This window comes from Pararge aegeria, chromosome 27 (genome assembly GCF_905163445.1).
Source record: "Pararge aegeria chromosome 27, ilParAegt1.1, whole genome shotgun sequence".
NCBI classification, from domain to species: domain Eukaryota; kingdom Metazoa; phylum Arthropoda; class Insecta; order Lepidoptera; family Nymphalidae; genus Pararge; species Pararge aegeria.
Window position 1 is genome coordinate 7797350 of NC_053206.1, and position 17039 is coordinate 7814388.

Here is a 17039-nt window from a genome sequence, read left to right on the forward strand (position 1 = left end):
TTCTGTCTTCGTAGTCAAAGTTTTATTTTATTTATCTATATTTTGAATTTAGACGACCGCCCTGGCACAACGGTGAGCGCTGTGAATTTAAGTAGGAGTACCCGGGTTCGAATACAGGCAGGGGCAACAATTTGGGATTTTATAATTTCTGAATTTTCTCTGGTCTAGTCTGGCTTTGGTCGTGACTAGTTAGTAGTTACCACCCTACTGACAAAGACGTGCCGCTAAGCGATAAAGTGTTCCGGTGCTATGTCGCGTAAAAACCGATAAGGAGTAAGAAGTATATGAGAGGCATGAACAACACACAGCAACACACGTTAGAAGTTATACTTCTTTGGCGTAAAATGATAAAAATCTTTCCAAAAACTTCACCTTTCGCCTTGTTCTACTATTGTAGAAAAAATGACACAAACAATAGAAAAAAAGTATTTAATACATTGAAAGTTTTATTATAACGCATTATCGGACAACCAAGTTGCACTCAACCTTATAATCTGAGATTTTTGTACAATTTTATCGCCAGAATGAGTCCGCAGACTTGGCAATTGAAAGTGTACACTGTCAAACCTTACAGCTAACTTCAGGGTTTTTTGTGACTATGCGCGCGCATCGTAATAATTTACTCTCACCATTTTTCCCTATCGCACCAAAAGAATTATAACTCCAAAATATTCCTAGGCACTTTTGAAGCGTTCATACCATTTTTTTTTTCTATTATTGTGAAGTGATGTTGATAACCAAACTTTTTAAAGTTAAAGCTAGGAGGATTTCAAACGCAAAGGTTTTAGCAGTAGTTACTTGGTACTAAAACCTTATTTTCTGACTGATAAACGGTTAAGACACTTTGAGGTATCTTAACATCGTTCAAGTCCATGTAGGATTTATGTGTATTATATTTATAAAAAAGTATTCATCAGCTATCTCAGTACCTATAACACAAGCTATGCTTACTTTGGGGCTAGATGGCGATATGTGTATTGTCGTAGTATATTTATTTATTTAGAAAAAAAAAAATGCAGTCGTATTTATATCAAAATACTCACCAACTCAATGTCATGAACATTGGTTGTTAATCAAATATAATTGTAATTGTTTCTTGAAAACTATTTACATATTAACTAATTAATAAAATCTTAATCAATTTAACAAAATATCGGGTAAATCAATTTAAAAAAAATTAATTGATAGCAATCAAAAGTTTGGTTATTTACCCACTTTATAGAATTACTGTAGCATTCGGCCATCTTGACTAAAGTTTTAGTAGTAGTTACTAGGTTGTAGCTACTACTGACGGCCGATTGGCGCAGTTTGCAGCGACCCTGCTTTCTGAGTCCAAGGCCGTGGGTTCGATTCCCACTACTGGAAAATGTTTGCGTGATGAGCATGAATGTTTTTCAGTGTCTGGGTGTTATTCTAAGTATTTATGTATATTATTTATAATAAAATAAAATAATAAAATATTCATCCCATAACACAAGCTACCTACGCTTAATTTGGGGCTAGATGGTGATGTGTATTGTCGTAGTATATTTATTTATACTACTAAAACCTTTGCGTTCAGTAGCTTTAGTTACAGATGCTTATTTCTGCCATCAAGAAGCATTGTTGCAATGCTTTGTCTCGTTCTGAAGGGCGTGGTCGTTGATGTAATTAGGCAAATGAGACTACACCTTCGCCTGACAGGTTGATGGACGGACCGGTACTTTGTAGAACATTTTCCTTGCATGCTCTGGCGAAGTGATTCCCTATTTATATGCGATAGTTTTCCGCTTACCATCAACACCATAACAAGCCCACAACAAACTTACTGACCTACTTTAAAAAGCTTATTCCAAGAGCCTAATAAAACCTCTTTAACTTAATGAGTCAATTTGCCTAAAACGTAATTCCTATATTACAATTTTCTCATTACTTTGCATTCGTTACTTAGTACACATGCCTGTATACTGCAACAGGCACTTGGTGTTTATTGACCTCCCCCACCCCCCACTCTATGACGAAAATCGATTGTACTCGATAGTGGGAGGTACAATAGATACCTGTGACGATATTCAAAAGGCAATTTAATACTTATGGCAATAGAGTTGATTATGCAATGGCGCATCATGTGAACTACGATCGATTTTGGTTTCCGACAACAATAGATATTGTCAGAAGGGTCGATGACGAGTGCTATTTAGAAAAAAAAAAAGGTAATGCGATTTGAATAAGTTCGCATTTTAACAGTATGAATGGAAACTAGAGCATTCAAAACTTTCGTAATTCAATAAATTAAATGTATGAACGCTACATAAGTGCCTGTGACAAGGTCTACATGAATGAAACAATTTTGAATAAGTGATTTAACAAACAGGTTGTCTTTCGTTTATAAATGCGTGATTATGATATTCTGTTCTCATTTAATTACCTCTCAATTGTTGCCATATTTATAATTAAGCTTTATTAGCCAAATGAATGAATCGAATTCTGAGCTATCGTAATAGGTAAATACTAAATATCGGTTGTCTAGTAGTCTTTTTGACGTGACAACGTCTTATAAATTGGTTTGCCGGGTGACACTTCAAGAAACTGCGTTACGCTCCGCTCACGTTATGCGCTCACAATGAGAGCGAGTGAGAGGCACGCGCCCGCCTAAGAGCGAGAGAGACAGACATAAAAAGTGAAAGGCACGCGTCCCTTTGTAGTAAACGCTGTTTCATTGTACGCAAATGTATTGCAAGTTATTGTATGTATATTTGTATATAAATACGTATGTATGTGTAAAGGTAAAAATAAAATTTTGTTAATATGAAATTCAGTGCGAGATTCTTTGTATAAATTAATGTTTTAAATATAATTCTTTGTATAAATAAATGTTTTAAATTGTTACTATTATTTCATCCTTCTTCCTACTATACGAATGAATATTCACATTAAAATTATTTTACCACTCAAAGTCGTTGTCACGTAAAACTTTCGCCCGTATACCGACTTTACAGGCAACCAATTTTTTTTACTTAAAATTTAGTATAAAAAAGATATCGGTGATAATACGAGTATAGTAGATAGCATGGAGATAGATAGATAAGTGTCGGAATATGACTGTTTCACTCCAACTGCAATATATTTAACGGCAGGCATAGAAACATCGATTTAAACTCGATAGCCTGTCACATATTATTGTTCAAGTTGTACCGATCAAATCCAATAAGAAACTCTGGGGGTCTAGTGACTCATGTTAAAACTTCCAAAATACCCTGAGAAAGTAACAGGTTCAAATCTCAATATATGGCAATGAAAGTAATTATTTCAAACTTTCATATTGTTTTAAAATACTATAAATAGTAGGTAGATACTAATTTTGTAATTAAAAGATGAATTTATAGACAACTAGCTGTCCCGGCGAACTGCGTAACGCGGATCATTTTTTTTTTTTTTGATGAATGTTATATTTTAATACTTATTACTCATTCCGGTCTAAGAGGAATCTAAAAAATCTAATATCATAAAAATTGGTCCAGCCGTTCTTGAGTTATAAATGGTGTAACTAACGCAACTTTCTTTTATATATATAGATAGTATCCCGTAATTAAAACATTAATCAATTCGTTAGAAAAAAAATAACTTTAATGAGTCTGTGGTAGTATAGTATACAATTTCAAACACTTTTAAAGCACCAAGTATTTTATGAACCGTAAGAGTAGATAAATAGAAATAGACTTCTATAAAATTTAATTGGTTTTCTCAAGGATTAACTAGACATTTCTACATTTATTAAAACAAACACCACTATAATTCTAAAAATATTATTATCACTTTAATATTTCTAAAGTTTCCCAAGTTAAGTATAAAATTATAAAAATATCCAAATTCTAAATAATAAATAAGAACCAATAAAACATTAATAGCAAATAAGTAAAATACAAGAATAAACGTCCAAGGTGAAGCCACATAAAAGAACCTCGCACGAATTGATAACACGCGTTGCCTTATCAAGTTGAAGTAATAATACAAGCCAAGTGCCAACTCAGCGACCGACCTACCTATAACTACAATTTTTCTACACTGTTTCCTCTGAATGCGCACTCGTCCCACACCCATCATAATGTTGCAGGTTAATTACAAAAAGTCTAATTTATTGATAATTATATAAATACCAAAACCATTTTTTAAAGTACATTTCCGTTTAACTTAATTTACGAAAATAAATGCATAGTTTATTTTTTTGTCTAACGATATTTGGTTGTTTTGTATGTAACACGTATATGTTGAGGAGTACTAGAACTATAAACAGCAGCCATGAGTCATCAATGTTATATTCGTTTTACAATAAATAAAAACCGATCGTATTTTTATACATTAGAGTACTATTCACCTTGCAGGTTGGTTTACAGATAAGCTGTTTAGTTTTGTACACGTAAATTGCTTATGTGTGACAGAAAGTGGGCGAGTTATAGACAGTGTTGCCAGTAAAAAAATGATTTTGTCTTTTTCACACCTTTCGAAGGCAGTAGCTACCCCATCTTGGAGAAGTAATGGACGTTCAGCGAGTACATAGGTTTTACAGATTTGTTTATATTTCCGTGAATCGTGTTCGTAAACTTTTGTGACCACTTTCAAAATCTTTTGCAAACAAAAATAATGTGGTGCGCGCATAGTTTTGCTGTTGAAACGTTGGGTTTTTCTTGATTTCGCCTTGTCTTAATATCCCCATAAACTGCTTTTAGTCATTCTACACAATTGATTATTACTCGATCAGGTGTAATATTTTCTTACCCTTATTGTTTTCAAGTCTCGTATTCCTTGTTATAATTAACTTTTGGTGACGTTTTCGGTGTGTTTAGCTGTTTCAGCTATAGTTTGTAAGCGTAACTTTCTGGTGTGATTCAAGATATTTTTTTACACTTGGGACAAAATGGTTTCACTGATCTAATAGGTGAGTTTTATTGACGCTTTTTACTGCTATTTCGATAAGAGTTTTAATCACATACCGTTATAATGTACGACAATTTTGCATTGAACTTTTGACTTGGATATGAGGCAGTTGTTGACTTGACTGTATAAACAAACAACTCCGTGTCAATAAACTAGTGAAGTTTCTCTGACTACCTAAGAATACATTAATGTAACCATCTACCTTAAAAATATCACTAATGATAGTCAGGATTTAGTTTAGGATTAGTTTTACTATTGTTTGTCACAGCTTAGTTTAAATAGTAAATAACACTTGTTATACTGGTATTATTGAGTACAAAACAACAGTGAGGTACATAGGCTGTGGCAGACTGTTTTTGGAGTACATTCCCTGCACATAACAAGATATTTTCAGTTCCTTTATTATGTCTTTATTATTTTCGTAATATTTTAAACCGGAATTGAATATAATAAAAATAGAATAGGTTAAAAGCAGTTAAATAAATGATAACTGCAAGTCTGGGAAAGGTATGGGAGACAGTTATAGTGTTAAGTACACATATTTTTATAATGATTTAATTATACATGTGTTTAAAAAAAATTATGCTTGTCCAGTCTCATTGAACACATTTATCTGAAATTTATCCCTATATTTTTGGATCAAACATTAATTAATGTGAGGTTACTAAAAAATTGGAAGTTAAATTTTGATTGTAGATTGGCACAGAGGTAGCAAAAATGTTTGTTTGTTTTAAGTCTTTATTGCACACACACATTTTATATAAATTAAACCCAAATACAGAAGAAACTTAAAATAATAAAAATAAAATAGAGCGTGCAAAGGCGGTCTTATCACTAAAGCGATCTCTTCCAGACAACCTTTGACGTTAGGAAAAAAAAACAAAGGAACGGGTTGTGTTTGTGTGATGAACTTGAAAGTTTTTCAGTGTCCGGGGGTTTATATGTATATTTTAAGTTTTAATTTATATTATTCATAAAAATATTCATCAGTTATCTTAGTATCCATAGCACAACCTACACTTACTTTGGGGCTTGATGGCAATTTCTGCATTGTTGTAAAAAAAGTCATATTTTTAAAATTAAAAGATTTCATTACCATCATCTTAAAGGAAAAGGATTCCTGACAGCAGAGATGGCCGCTGTTTTTGTCTCTCACAGGATAGAAAAAAAGATAATTTAATAGGAACTAAAATGTTGATTTTGGAAAAGACCTGAGATTCTTACCAGCTTCTTGTCCGTAGGATCTGCCTTCAAACTGGTGGTAGAACGGAAAGACTGACTTGATGTCAGTGTACTGTTGGTAGAACAGAAAGACTGACTTGATGTCAGTGTTCTGAGCTTCATACAATTGAATTCTTATCTGCCATCATCTCAAAGCATTTACACATATACTATTTGAATGTTATTTCCACTACTGTACGAGGGGATATATATTTTGTTGTTTTCATGGTGGTGGCTTACACCCATTGTAGTTTTTACATATTAAGTAAAAAAATATTCTTACTTATTATGTTTAATACATTTCAATTATTTATTAGTTTAACAATTGTTTTGACTTTATTAATAAATAATAAAAAGCATACATTTGTAAGGAATATCTTTTTTATTTTGAACATATATATTTATTTTGTCACATTTGTTTTGTTTCCATTTCAGCAGTCATCATCTAATTCTTCTAAGCACTTTATCAGCAATAGAGTTATAAAAATGTGGAATGCCTTGCCTGAAGATGTAGTGACTGCAGAATCACTGAATCAGTTTAAGAATAGAATGGACAAACAGCAAAAAGACAAAGAGCACAAGATATATATAGTTTTATTATAACGCATTATTAAAGTTGAATTAAATATCACAAAAAAATAGACTCATTATCAATGTTTCTCTCAACATTACATTTTTTTTTTGTTTGAATACTTTATTACACTCATACATTTTATACAAAGTTAATTACAGAAGAAAAAGAAAATGGGGCCTGCAAAGGCGGTCTTATCGCTAAAGCGCTATCTACCATACAACCTTTGATGTTAGAATTTGAGATTTTGGTACAATTGAATCAATTAAATCACCTGAATGAGCCCGCAGACTTTGACAATTGAAAGTGTACGCTGTCGAACCTTTATTTCAAAAACAAAAAAGTCGATTATAGCTAACTTCAGGGTGTCGGTTTTTTTCGACTAAGTGCGTGCGCATCTTAAAAATTTACTCTCATCATTTTTCCCTAACGCGCCAAAAGAAGTATAACTTCAAAAATAAAACACTAGAATATTCAAATATCTTTCGATTTTTTTTTAATGTTTTTTTCTTTGTTGCGTTCCAGTTTAATCAAGGAGTCCTCGTAGATTATGGCACTGTGCGAGAGCCAACTGCAGTCTGCCATGCATATCAACGGAGCAGAGTCCACCGACGAACAGCCCTCTCCGGACAAGAAGAGGGAACCTAACGGAGACATATATGGTTTGTCTTTTACTCTTTATTCCATAAAACCTAATCAGAAATGAAGACATCTGAGGAACCAGAGTTAGTCCAATTCAAAAATTCTTTATTCAAGTAGGCCCATATTTTAATTTTAATTTATTCAGCACAATACATAATGTTACATTTATAATATAATATTTAAAATAAATTTAATTATATAATGTAACGTACGTAGACCAAGTTTGGGCACAGCCATTTATTAAATTAAATAATTCCATGAATTTCAAAAAAACAAGTAAGACATGGTATAGGGAAACCTGTTTTATTGGGGATACTCAATATCAATAAAATCATGAGGTATTTTATATACTAGCTGACCCGTGCAATTTCGTCTGCACCAAATCAGTTATTACCGGAAAACACGAATAAAATGACATTTTCTAAAAATGAATCGCCCCCGAAACCCCCTGTATACTAAATTTCATTAAAATCGTTGGAGCCGATTGCGAGATTCCAATTATATATATGCAAGAATTGCTCGTTTAAAGATATAAGATATGATAGCACTTATGATGGGTACATTAAATGAAAAATGTGAATATGGTGGTGAGATGATGGCGATAACCGTGTATGTAAATTTAAAACTAAAGCTACGAGGGTTCCGAACATGCCTGGTCTTAGCCGGCCGTTCTTTATGGACCATTTCCAATTGCCCCCTTTCCAATTGCCCCCTTTCCAATTGCCCCCTTTCCAATTGCCCCCCTTTTCAATTGCCCCCTTTATTTTTCCAGTACCCCCGCTACCCCTGAGCGTGGACTACCGCTCGCCGGTGTCCCATTTCGTGCCGCCAGCGGTGGAGCTGTACGCGGCGAGACACAAGCCCGAGATAAATGTCGGTGAGTGACGTCACAGCTTCCCCATCATACTCGGCACGGAGTTCGCGTCGGCTGGCGAAATCTTAATATCGCAAATTATGCAGTAAGGTTTTCATAGTTTTCCAAGTTATTAAAAAATAGTACAATTACTGATTATTATGGTTGTTTAATTACTTAAAATTGAAAAAAAATGGCCTTCAAAATAAAGTTATTACGAGGAAAAAGAATGAGGTGGAAATATGGTAAAAAAAATATTTATGCAAAATATTTCACTTTTTATCATCTCTTCTCTTTCGTTTTATTTTCAAGCTAAATTTTAACAATATAAGTAGATTATTAATTAATAAAAATGTGAATTATCAGTGGCCGTTCATTTTTCGTTTTTTTTTTTAAACAACTTTTCCACCCGAGGTGTGAATGCAATACTTTCGGTCACGATAAAGAACGCCAACTCCCCGAACATAAGATATGCAAAGTTTATTATTTTATACCGCGGGAAAGGATACAAGCTATCTGTGTGGAAAATTTCGTCTCGAACACATAATATGTGTTATAAAATGTGTGGATTAAAAAGGTGACAGCCCTGGCAAAACAGCAAGACGACAGCGGGGTGATTCGTCATGGGAGGGGAAGTAATGTGTATGACGCGGCGGTTAGGGCACTCACAAAAGACATACCAATTATACTAAGTTATTCTTAAAAGCAATTTATTTTAATAAGTAATTCTCATGGAAAAATCATAGATAAAAAAAAATACGTCATAAATATTACATACAAAAACAAATCAAATAAATAAACAAACCAATTTGAATTATCTATAATAATTATTATCTTTTTTTAATAAATTTTCCACCCGCGGTGGGAATGCAGTAATTTCTTCCCGCGGTCACGATAAAGAACGCCTCATCGCGATCATGAGATATGCAAAGGATATAAGTTATTTGCGTGAAAAATTTCGCCTAGAACAAAGCATATTTAGGTTTAAAAATGTGTGGATAGAAAAAAAAAAGTTGGCATCCCCGGGTACTAAGTTATTTTTAATTAAAAATCATAGATTAAAAAAAAGTTATTACATACGAGTAGGTAAAATAAAAAATCAAATAAATTAACAAACCAATTTTTGCTCTGGTGGAATGCTTGCTGTTACATGCGTGCCGCTAAGCGATTTCGCGTAGAAACCGACTAGGGTACTAACATAATCCCTAACAGGTTAGCCCGCTACCGTCTTAGACTGCATAACTTACCACCAAGTGAGATTTCAGTCAAGGGCGACAAGGTGACGCGTACACAACATTTGTAGCGTCTTGTTAATAAGATTTTTACAGTTAGAACCCAAAATAAATTACTGTGCAGATATTGTTAATATGTGAGCCATCAACAGACAAGTCAACTAGTGAAGTAGATTTAGATTATTTAGAATCGGAAATTGCATAAATATACACAGACAGGTACAAAAAACAATAATAAAAACAAACTCAAATAATCACAATAAATAAAAATAAAAAAGACATTAATAAATTGTATCACAGTTTGCCTGTTCTTTAATAATAATTCCGATGAAAATCAAATAATTTAGCCTTTCTCAAAACGGATTTAATCTTTATATTAAAATGTTGGCAACCCTAACTATAACGTTATCCTACATAAAACAAACCAATATTTTGTATTTTTATCAGTTCATTTGAAGGACGCAATTTTGTATGCAAAATAAAAAGTTTGAAAGCTCTATGCCCCGAGATAAGTTTACAAGAAAACAAACCTTAGTCATTGTGTATAAGACCTAATGTTACGTGTTATAAGTTTTAATTAAAGACTAGACGCGTCTCTTTAGCAATCGCAGCTACTAATACTGCAAATTCAAATTTATAAAAACTTAAATTTGCTTCCCAGTATGTGTACATATGTTACATTATTATTCAATATATATCAATATATAAAATAAGGCTTAATTTGCTATACTCCGCGAAAAGCAGGAGAATCTGTATGGTGTAATTTATAATTTCTTCAATTACTTTTTGCGTGATTGATTAACAAACATCCAAACTTTCACATTATTTAAAAGAGCAACTGCTGAGTTTCTTGCCGGCTTCTCGGTAGAATCTGCCTTTCGAATCGGTGGTAGAGTCACAACAAACGGACAGACTTGACGTTTCAAAAGTGCATATCTTAGGCCTACTTGAAATAATTGAATTTTGAATTTAGAATTATTTGAAATTTAAAATATTAGTAGGATCTTGTATTATAATTGTAACATTATGTATTGTGCTGAATAAATTGAAATTGATTGATTTAATATAAATTATAAAATTACCAAAGGTTATATTTAACTCCGTACAATGTTTGCAGATTAGTTTGTTTTCTTGAAAGCTTCAATATGGACTCGTGATTGTGTAGTTAATAGAAGGTTTCCGCTTGCACGCTTTTTGTAGTTTAGTGAATATTTAGAAGAATTAGCCAATTAGAAGAAGGGCCAACTTGTAGTTGTACCATTTTTTTTAGATAAGGTTATTAAAAGACAAGAAGTGTTTGAAGTATAAAGATTGAAGAAATTGTACATAAAATATTATTTATATCGTACAGATTCTCCTGCTTTTCGTGGAAAAAAACAAATTAATCTTGATTTCATTCATCATAATTATCATGGAATTCCGCAAAGTAAACGCCTGCTTCTATCCAATCCGATTCAAAATTTTAATGATATTTCTCTTTTCACCAACTCTTGAAACGGAGGTCGGGGTAGAGACTAATAAAGGGGTGAAACTAAAGGGGGCCATGGATAGAGAAGGTTGGAACCCTTTCCAGGCCAGGCCAGATGCCAATTACACTAATAAAAAAAAAACAAGTAAAATTAAAAACATAACAAATAATAAATAAAAAAAATGTAATAAAAGTATCTAAATACTTGCTCCTTGCTCACGAGATTACCGCCATGTGGAATGTTGAGTCGACCGTTATTGTTCCGATCGTCGTTTCAGTCAATGGTCTTCTCGCGAAACGCTTCGACCAACATCTTAAGAAGCTTTCGCTTTGTTGTTGGATCAAGGGTCGGATACAGAAGGCAGTAGTCCTTGAAACGGCGCGTATTGTGAGGAGGTTCCTCACTCTGGAGCCCTGACCGCCGGTTGCTTGGGTATTCAAAAGCCCCGCAAGCGGGGGGTGGATGTTTTTCAAAATTTTTAACAGTGTTTTTTAATTTGTATAAGCATTTTTAAGAATTAAAAAAAAATGAAAAAGAATAAATATTAAATAAAATACACAAACAAATTCAAAGTAAGTTAATTATACTACGACAATACATACATCGGCATCTAGCCCCGAAGTAAGCGTAGCTTGTGTACTAAGATTACTGATGAATATTTTATGAAAATATTCAAAAATGAATCTTGAAATGTTAATTGTTAATGTTGGAAAAGAGCAACTGCTGAGTTTCTTGCCGGCTTCTTCTCGGTAGAATCTGCCTTCCGAACCGGTGGTAGAGTCACTACACACAGACAGACTTGACGTTTCAAAAGTGCTTATATGAGGCCTACTTGAAATAAATGAATTTTGAATTTTGAATATGAATAATATACATAAAAACTGATAAACATCGACACACAAACATTTTCCACCTGTGGAAATCGAACCCACAGCCTTGCTTCATAAAGCAGGCTCGCTGCCCACTGCGCCATCGGCCGTCAAATTAAAAGATTTTTTGATCTACATTTACACTGACAAGCTTTTAGTTTATTCAAAAAAGAAGAAGTATATATCGAAATATAGTAGTTTTTTTTTTTAAAGTATTTCTTATGCAAGTAGATAACGTGTTTTTTTATTTAAAGTATTTAAAATAGTTTTTATTTTAAGTTCATCCGTGTTCGAAGTAGTTTTTTTTTTCTTTTGATTTCTGCATGCCATTTATGTTTATTTTCGCAATGTTTTTCCACCCCCCACTCTAGCGGCGGCCGCGTCGAACGAAACCCCCACTCCCGTTAAAAGGAAGAGGGGTAGACCTCGGATCGACAAGACAAGTCCTGAGTACTTAGCTAACATGGCGGCGAGGAAACAGGCAAAAGAAATGGGTAAGAAATAATGCATTTATGTTGCTTCTTTTTAATGTTTTTAATTTATATGTTTTTTTTTTAAATATAAAGAAGCTTATACAATAAGCAAAGTCGTTTGAAACGAATTAATTAATTAAAAAAAAAAAAAAAAACAAATAAAATACTGTAGACTTTAAGGGCTTTTGTGACTTGTCTTATTAGTAAACGTGTTGAAATAAATTTAACTTAATTTTGTCTTCTTCTTAATTACAAAAGATGTTTTTTTTTTAAATCTACATCATCACCCCACGACCGGCCCACTACAGCGCACGGGTCTCCTCCCACAATGAGAAGGGGTTAAGGCAGTAGTCCACCACGCTGGCCCAGCGCGGATTGGTGGACTCCACACACCTTTGAACACATTATGTAGAACTCTCAGGTATGCAGGTTTCCACACTCCTCCGAGAACATTTCTAGGGCTATCACCACCCAGTGAGTAGGACTTCGGCTTCACTATCGGAAGGCACAGTTCGAATCCCAGCGCGCACCTCAAACTTTTCTAAGTTACGTGCGTTTTAAGTAATTAAAATATCACTTGTTTGAAATTAAACCACAAACCAAACAAAGTACTTTAAACACTTATATATATCGGACAACCTTCCTCCGCCAAACCACTCTCAGAATGCCCTTTTTCTTTCCCCCCCGTTTGCGACTTTGCCAGCAATCCCACCGCCGCGCCAACTCACGTTGACCAATCGGAAGAGAGCTAGGTATTGGCGGTTAACTGACTTGGCTAAAATTATACAAAAATACTAAAATTATTTCCGTTTTAAGTCAATACACCATATTAATATTTACAAAATAATTACGAAATTAAAGAAATCATTACACTTGCTTCAACGGTGAAGGAAAACATCGCGAGGAAACCTGCATGCCTGAGAGTTCTACATAATATTCTCAAAGGTGTGGGTCCACCAATCCGGACTGGGCCAGCGTGGTGAACTGCGGCCTTAACCCCTTTATTTAAATTTTCAAATAAAACTTCTTTTGTAAAATTTTTGATTTGTCGCATATGGTAATTCGTCGATAATATAATTTCAAAAGACATATTAAAAAAAAAACAGAACCGACGGCAGTTGTACTGGCAGCAATCTGGCAATCGCGGCTTGAGTGTTATGCCAACTAAGCCAGCCAGTTGGCACCGATGCCATAAATATTATACAGCGTGTTAATGAAAATCGAAATAATACTTCAGTTGCTTAAGAGGTACATCATGTACTGTCTCTGAAACTTATCTGTGAAACCGATGTAGTGTGCCCTATGTAGGGGGAAACCGATGTAGGGGGAAACCGATGTAGGGGGAAACCGATGTAGGGGGAACCGATGTGGGGGGAAACCGATGTAGGGGGACAGAGATAGAAGGTGGAATAATGAAGAACACGTCCTTACTTTAACGAAGTCACTTTAATACTTTAATTATAACTAATATTCGTTACTTATACTATCTACTGCACACCTCACCGATACGCTAATAGTTTTTGAGTAAAACGCTGCCATAGCAGATGCGGGTACAATATTCCCCGGTTCTGAATTTATTATATGCTGTTTAAAACTATATATTTACAGTAAAAGTATTTCGTCACTTTACAATTACTATTGTTGTTTAAAAAAATGTTTACACCTCCCTTAAAACATTCCAGGCAAAACTACCAAATGGCTGAACTATTAGTAATTTAATTGAAATTCTAGATTTTTTGAAGCTTTTTTTTGTAGTATTAGAGTAGTTTTTTTTTTGTTATTTTAAGAGCTTATTAGAAAACATAGAGGCCTTCTGCTCTGCAAAGCTTTACGAATGTCATACGGATATTAAACAATTATTTATAAAATTTGTATATCATATATAAGTGCCAAAAAAATCAATGCCAATGTAAATAGAAAATATTTTAGAATTGTTGGGTATAGTTTACTTTAAGTGAGATCGGAGTGGGAAGGAGTCTGTTCCTAATAAAAAAAAAAAGAAAAAAAAAAAAGGAAAGTTCAACTGTTATAAAAGTCTAAGTAAATACTTGATAATTTATTCCCAGCCGCCGTAATGAATAACCGACCGGACACAGGTGAAAAACGCAAGCGAGGCAGACCACGCGTGGACAAAACTAGCCCAGAATACCTGGCCAGGAAACGTGCCAGAGAAATGGGTAAAGTATTCAATGGAATAAACAAAAAAAGAGTCCAAAAGGAATGAGCTTGATGCTGAGCGATCCAATGTTGGTACAGTCCCGGGGTTCTGAGACCTGCAGGGGGTCCATGTGAGCGGAAAAAAAGGGGTCAACGCGATTTAGATAGGGGTCAACGAGATTTAAATAGGAGTCAACGAGATTTAAATAGGCATCAACGAGATGTAATCGGGGTCAACGATAGTGGATTTCTTTTAAGCATGTCAAGGCTTCAATTTTTAAAATACACGAAATATACGCATTTTTAAAAACCCATACTTATACAAAAATAATGCTAAAGTGTGTCTGTATGTTTGTTTGTTTGTTTGTTTGTTTGTTTGTTTGTTTGTTTGTCTGTTTGTTTGTGCACAGTGGTTGGCTCAACAACTGCACCGATCTTTATGAAAATCGACACAGAGATAGCTTGCATCCTGGATGATACTCTGTATCCCGGAAAACATCCGATATCCAGCGGGATTAATTTAATGAAAAACTTTAAATATTTTGCTTTTGTACAGTTACGCCATTTTCTTTAGTTTGTTGTTTAATTTTTGTTTCTCAAAATTGCGGCCATTCAATGATGCTATATGAATAAATACCTACGTTAAGGCTTTGTTGCTTTTTGATGGAAATAAAAAAGGAATAAATATCTAGGATACTAAGAATAACCGCATTTTTCGCCCTAACACTATTTATTATGTACTCCCGAAAAAAAGGGGGAGAGGGAGCGTCAAAACTCATTTGGCGAGGGGGTACTGAGTCAAAGTCTGTAAAAAGTATGACAGATTGGGTATTACTGTTATCATAAAAAAAATACACAGAAAATTTTAACCTGACCGAATAAATGCCTACAATATTGTAAGAGTTATAAACTAAGCTTTTTATAACACTTTCTTTAAATTTTCTCTATTTTACATTATGCACGCCATGAACGTATTGTAATGACTTGTAATGTCAACGTAAAAGTGTGTGTGGATTATTGTTTTCATATGATTTGTTACCCCCATCTGACCTTATCTATTATTTCTCCAAAAGTATTTTGATCCCAGGGTAAAGTTGTCGGACAAAAGTTTATCGTCGTCATTGAAACTGTAATACACCGTCGACTCAGTACCCCCATACCAAATTAGCCATGTAATTAAAGGGGTATTTGGAATTATTTAGAGGAAATGGCATTTCGTCTCGGTATTATTTTACAGGTCAGTCTGCAGCGAAATTACGTCATCCATTGAGGTCCAAATCTAAAAGTACCGGCAGAAATTAAATTTTATTACGTTCCGTTATAATTTGTCCGTCTTAAAATTCCTTATTATGACACCAAAGCTGTAGATCTGTTAACCCTTTTATTGAGTTCTAAACTCGGTTCTAATTGACCGTGAGATTGTGATAACAAAAAAAAAACCGGTTAAGTTAGTTGTGGGCACGTTCGGAACTTTAGTAGCTTTATTTTTACGTTATCGAATTTAGTCATCCCATTAAATGCCCACAATGAGAAGGGTTAAGGCTGTAGTCCACCACGCTGGCCCAGTGCGGATTGGTGGACTCCACACGCCTTTGAGAACATTATGGTAAACTCTCAGGCATGCAGGTTTGCTCGCGATGTTTTCATTCACCGTTGAAACAAGTGATATTTAAATTGCTTAAAACGCCCATAACTTAGAAAAAGTTAGAGGTGCGTGCTGGGATTCAAACTCGGCCCCCCGAAAGTTAAGCCGAGGTCAAAGTCAAAGTCAAAAATATCATTATTCAAGTAGGCCCATAGGTGGCACTTTTGATGCGTACATAAGAATTACACGGTAGTGAGATGATGGCGATAACCACATTCGTAAACTTAAAACTAAAGCTACGAGGGTTCCGAACGCGGCCTGGTCTAAGAAGAAGCCCACAACAAACTTAGCCGGGTGTTTTTTTTTGTTATCACCATCTCACATCCTAACAGCTAAGCTATCACCGCACCTCACTATAATGGAAACATATATTATTGAACATTTCATGAGTGGCGTATTTTGAAAATATAAATGGCTGGTTTAAGTATATTTTGGAGGATCACTGGTCTTGTCAAGAAAAAAGGAAAAGTAAGGTCGGAAAGAAATGTTAAAAGATTGCGCTGTACAAATTCCGTTTTAACAATAGATATCAGAATTTCGGACATTGAATTAGTAAAGTTTATTATCCATTACCAAGTTTTTTTTTTTTTTTTTTAATATAATGTTTATAGGCGAGCGCTTGACTGCAATCACACCTGATGGTAAGCGATGATTCAGCCTAAGGTGGAGTGCGTTCGCCTAAAAGATGCCTATTCACTCTTGATTTGAAGGCACTCATATTGTAGGCGCTGGGGAAAATGGAAGCTGGAAGGGCATTTCAGATCCTAACGGTGCGGATCAGAAACGAAGATGCGAAACGCTTCGTACGCGTCCGCGGTATATCGACCACGTAGGGATGCAGATCCTTACGGTGCCCCGCGGTTCGTTGGTAAAAAGGCGAGGGCGGAACTAGATTAAATAGTTCTTGAGCACTCTCCGAAATATATCCTATAGAATACCGAAAGGCAGGCAACCTTGCGACGATGTTCCAAATCACGGCGATCCACAGAAGCA

At 34.5% G+C, this 17039-nt stretch overlaps 1 protein-coding gene across 4 annotated transcripts in view; it reads left to right on the top strand.

Moving 5' to 3' along the window:
• The first annotated feature begins 4521 nt into the window (after window positions 1-4521).
• The window catches only part of LOC120635763 (zinc finger protein 16-like), a 36697-nt gene continuing 24179 nt past the window's right edge, over window positions 4522-17039 (top strand). For all 4 annotated transcript variants that reach the window (XM_039906905.1, XM_039906907.1, XM_039906906.1 and 1 more), the window contains exons 1-5: window positions 4522-4915; window positions 7232-7368; window positions 8121-8225; window positions 12143-12265; window positions 14311-14421. In XM_039906905.1, coding sequence (XP_039762839.1) covers window positions 7257-7368; window positions 8121-8225; window positions 12143-12265; window positions 14311-14421 — 451 coding nt within the window. In that variant the 5' untranslated portion in view covers window positions 4522-4915; window positions 7232-7256. The remainder of the gene's footprint in view (window positions 4916-7231; window positions 7369-8120; window positions 8226-12142; window positions 12266-14310; window positions 14422-17039) is intronic.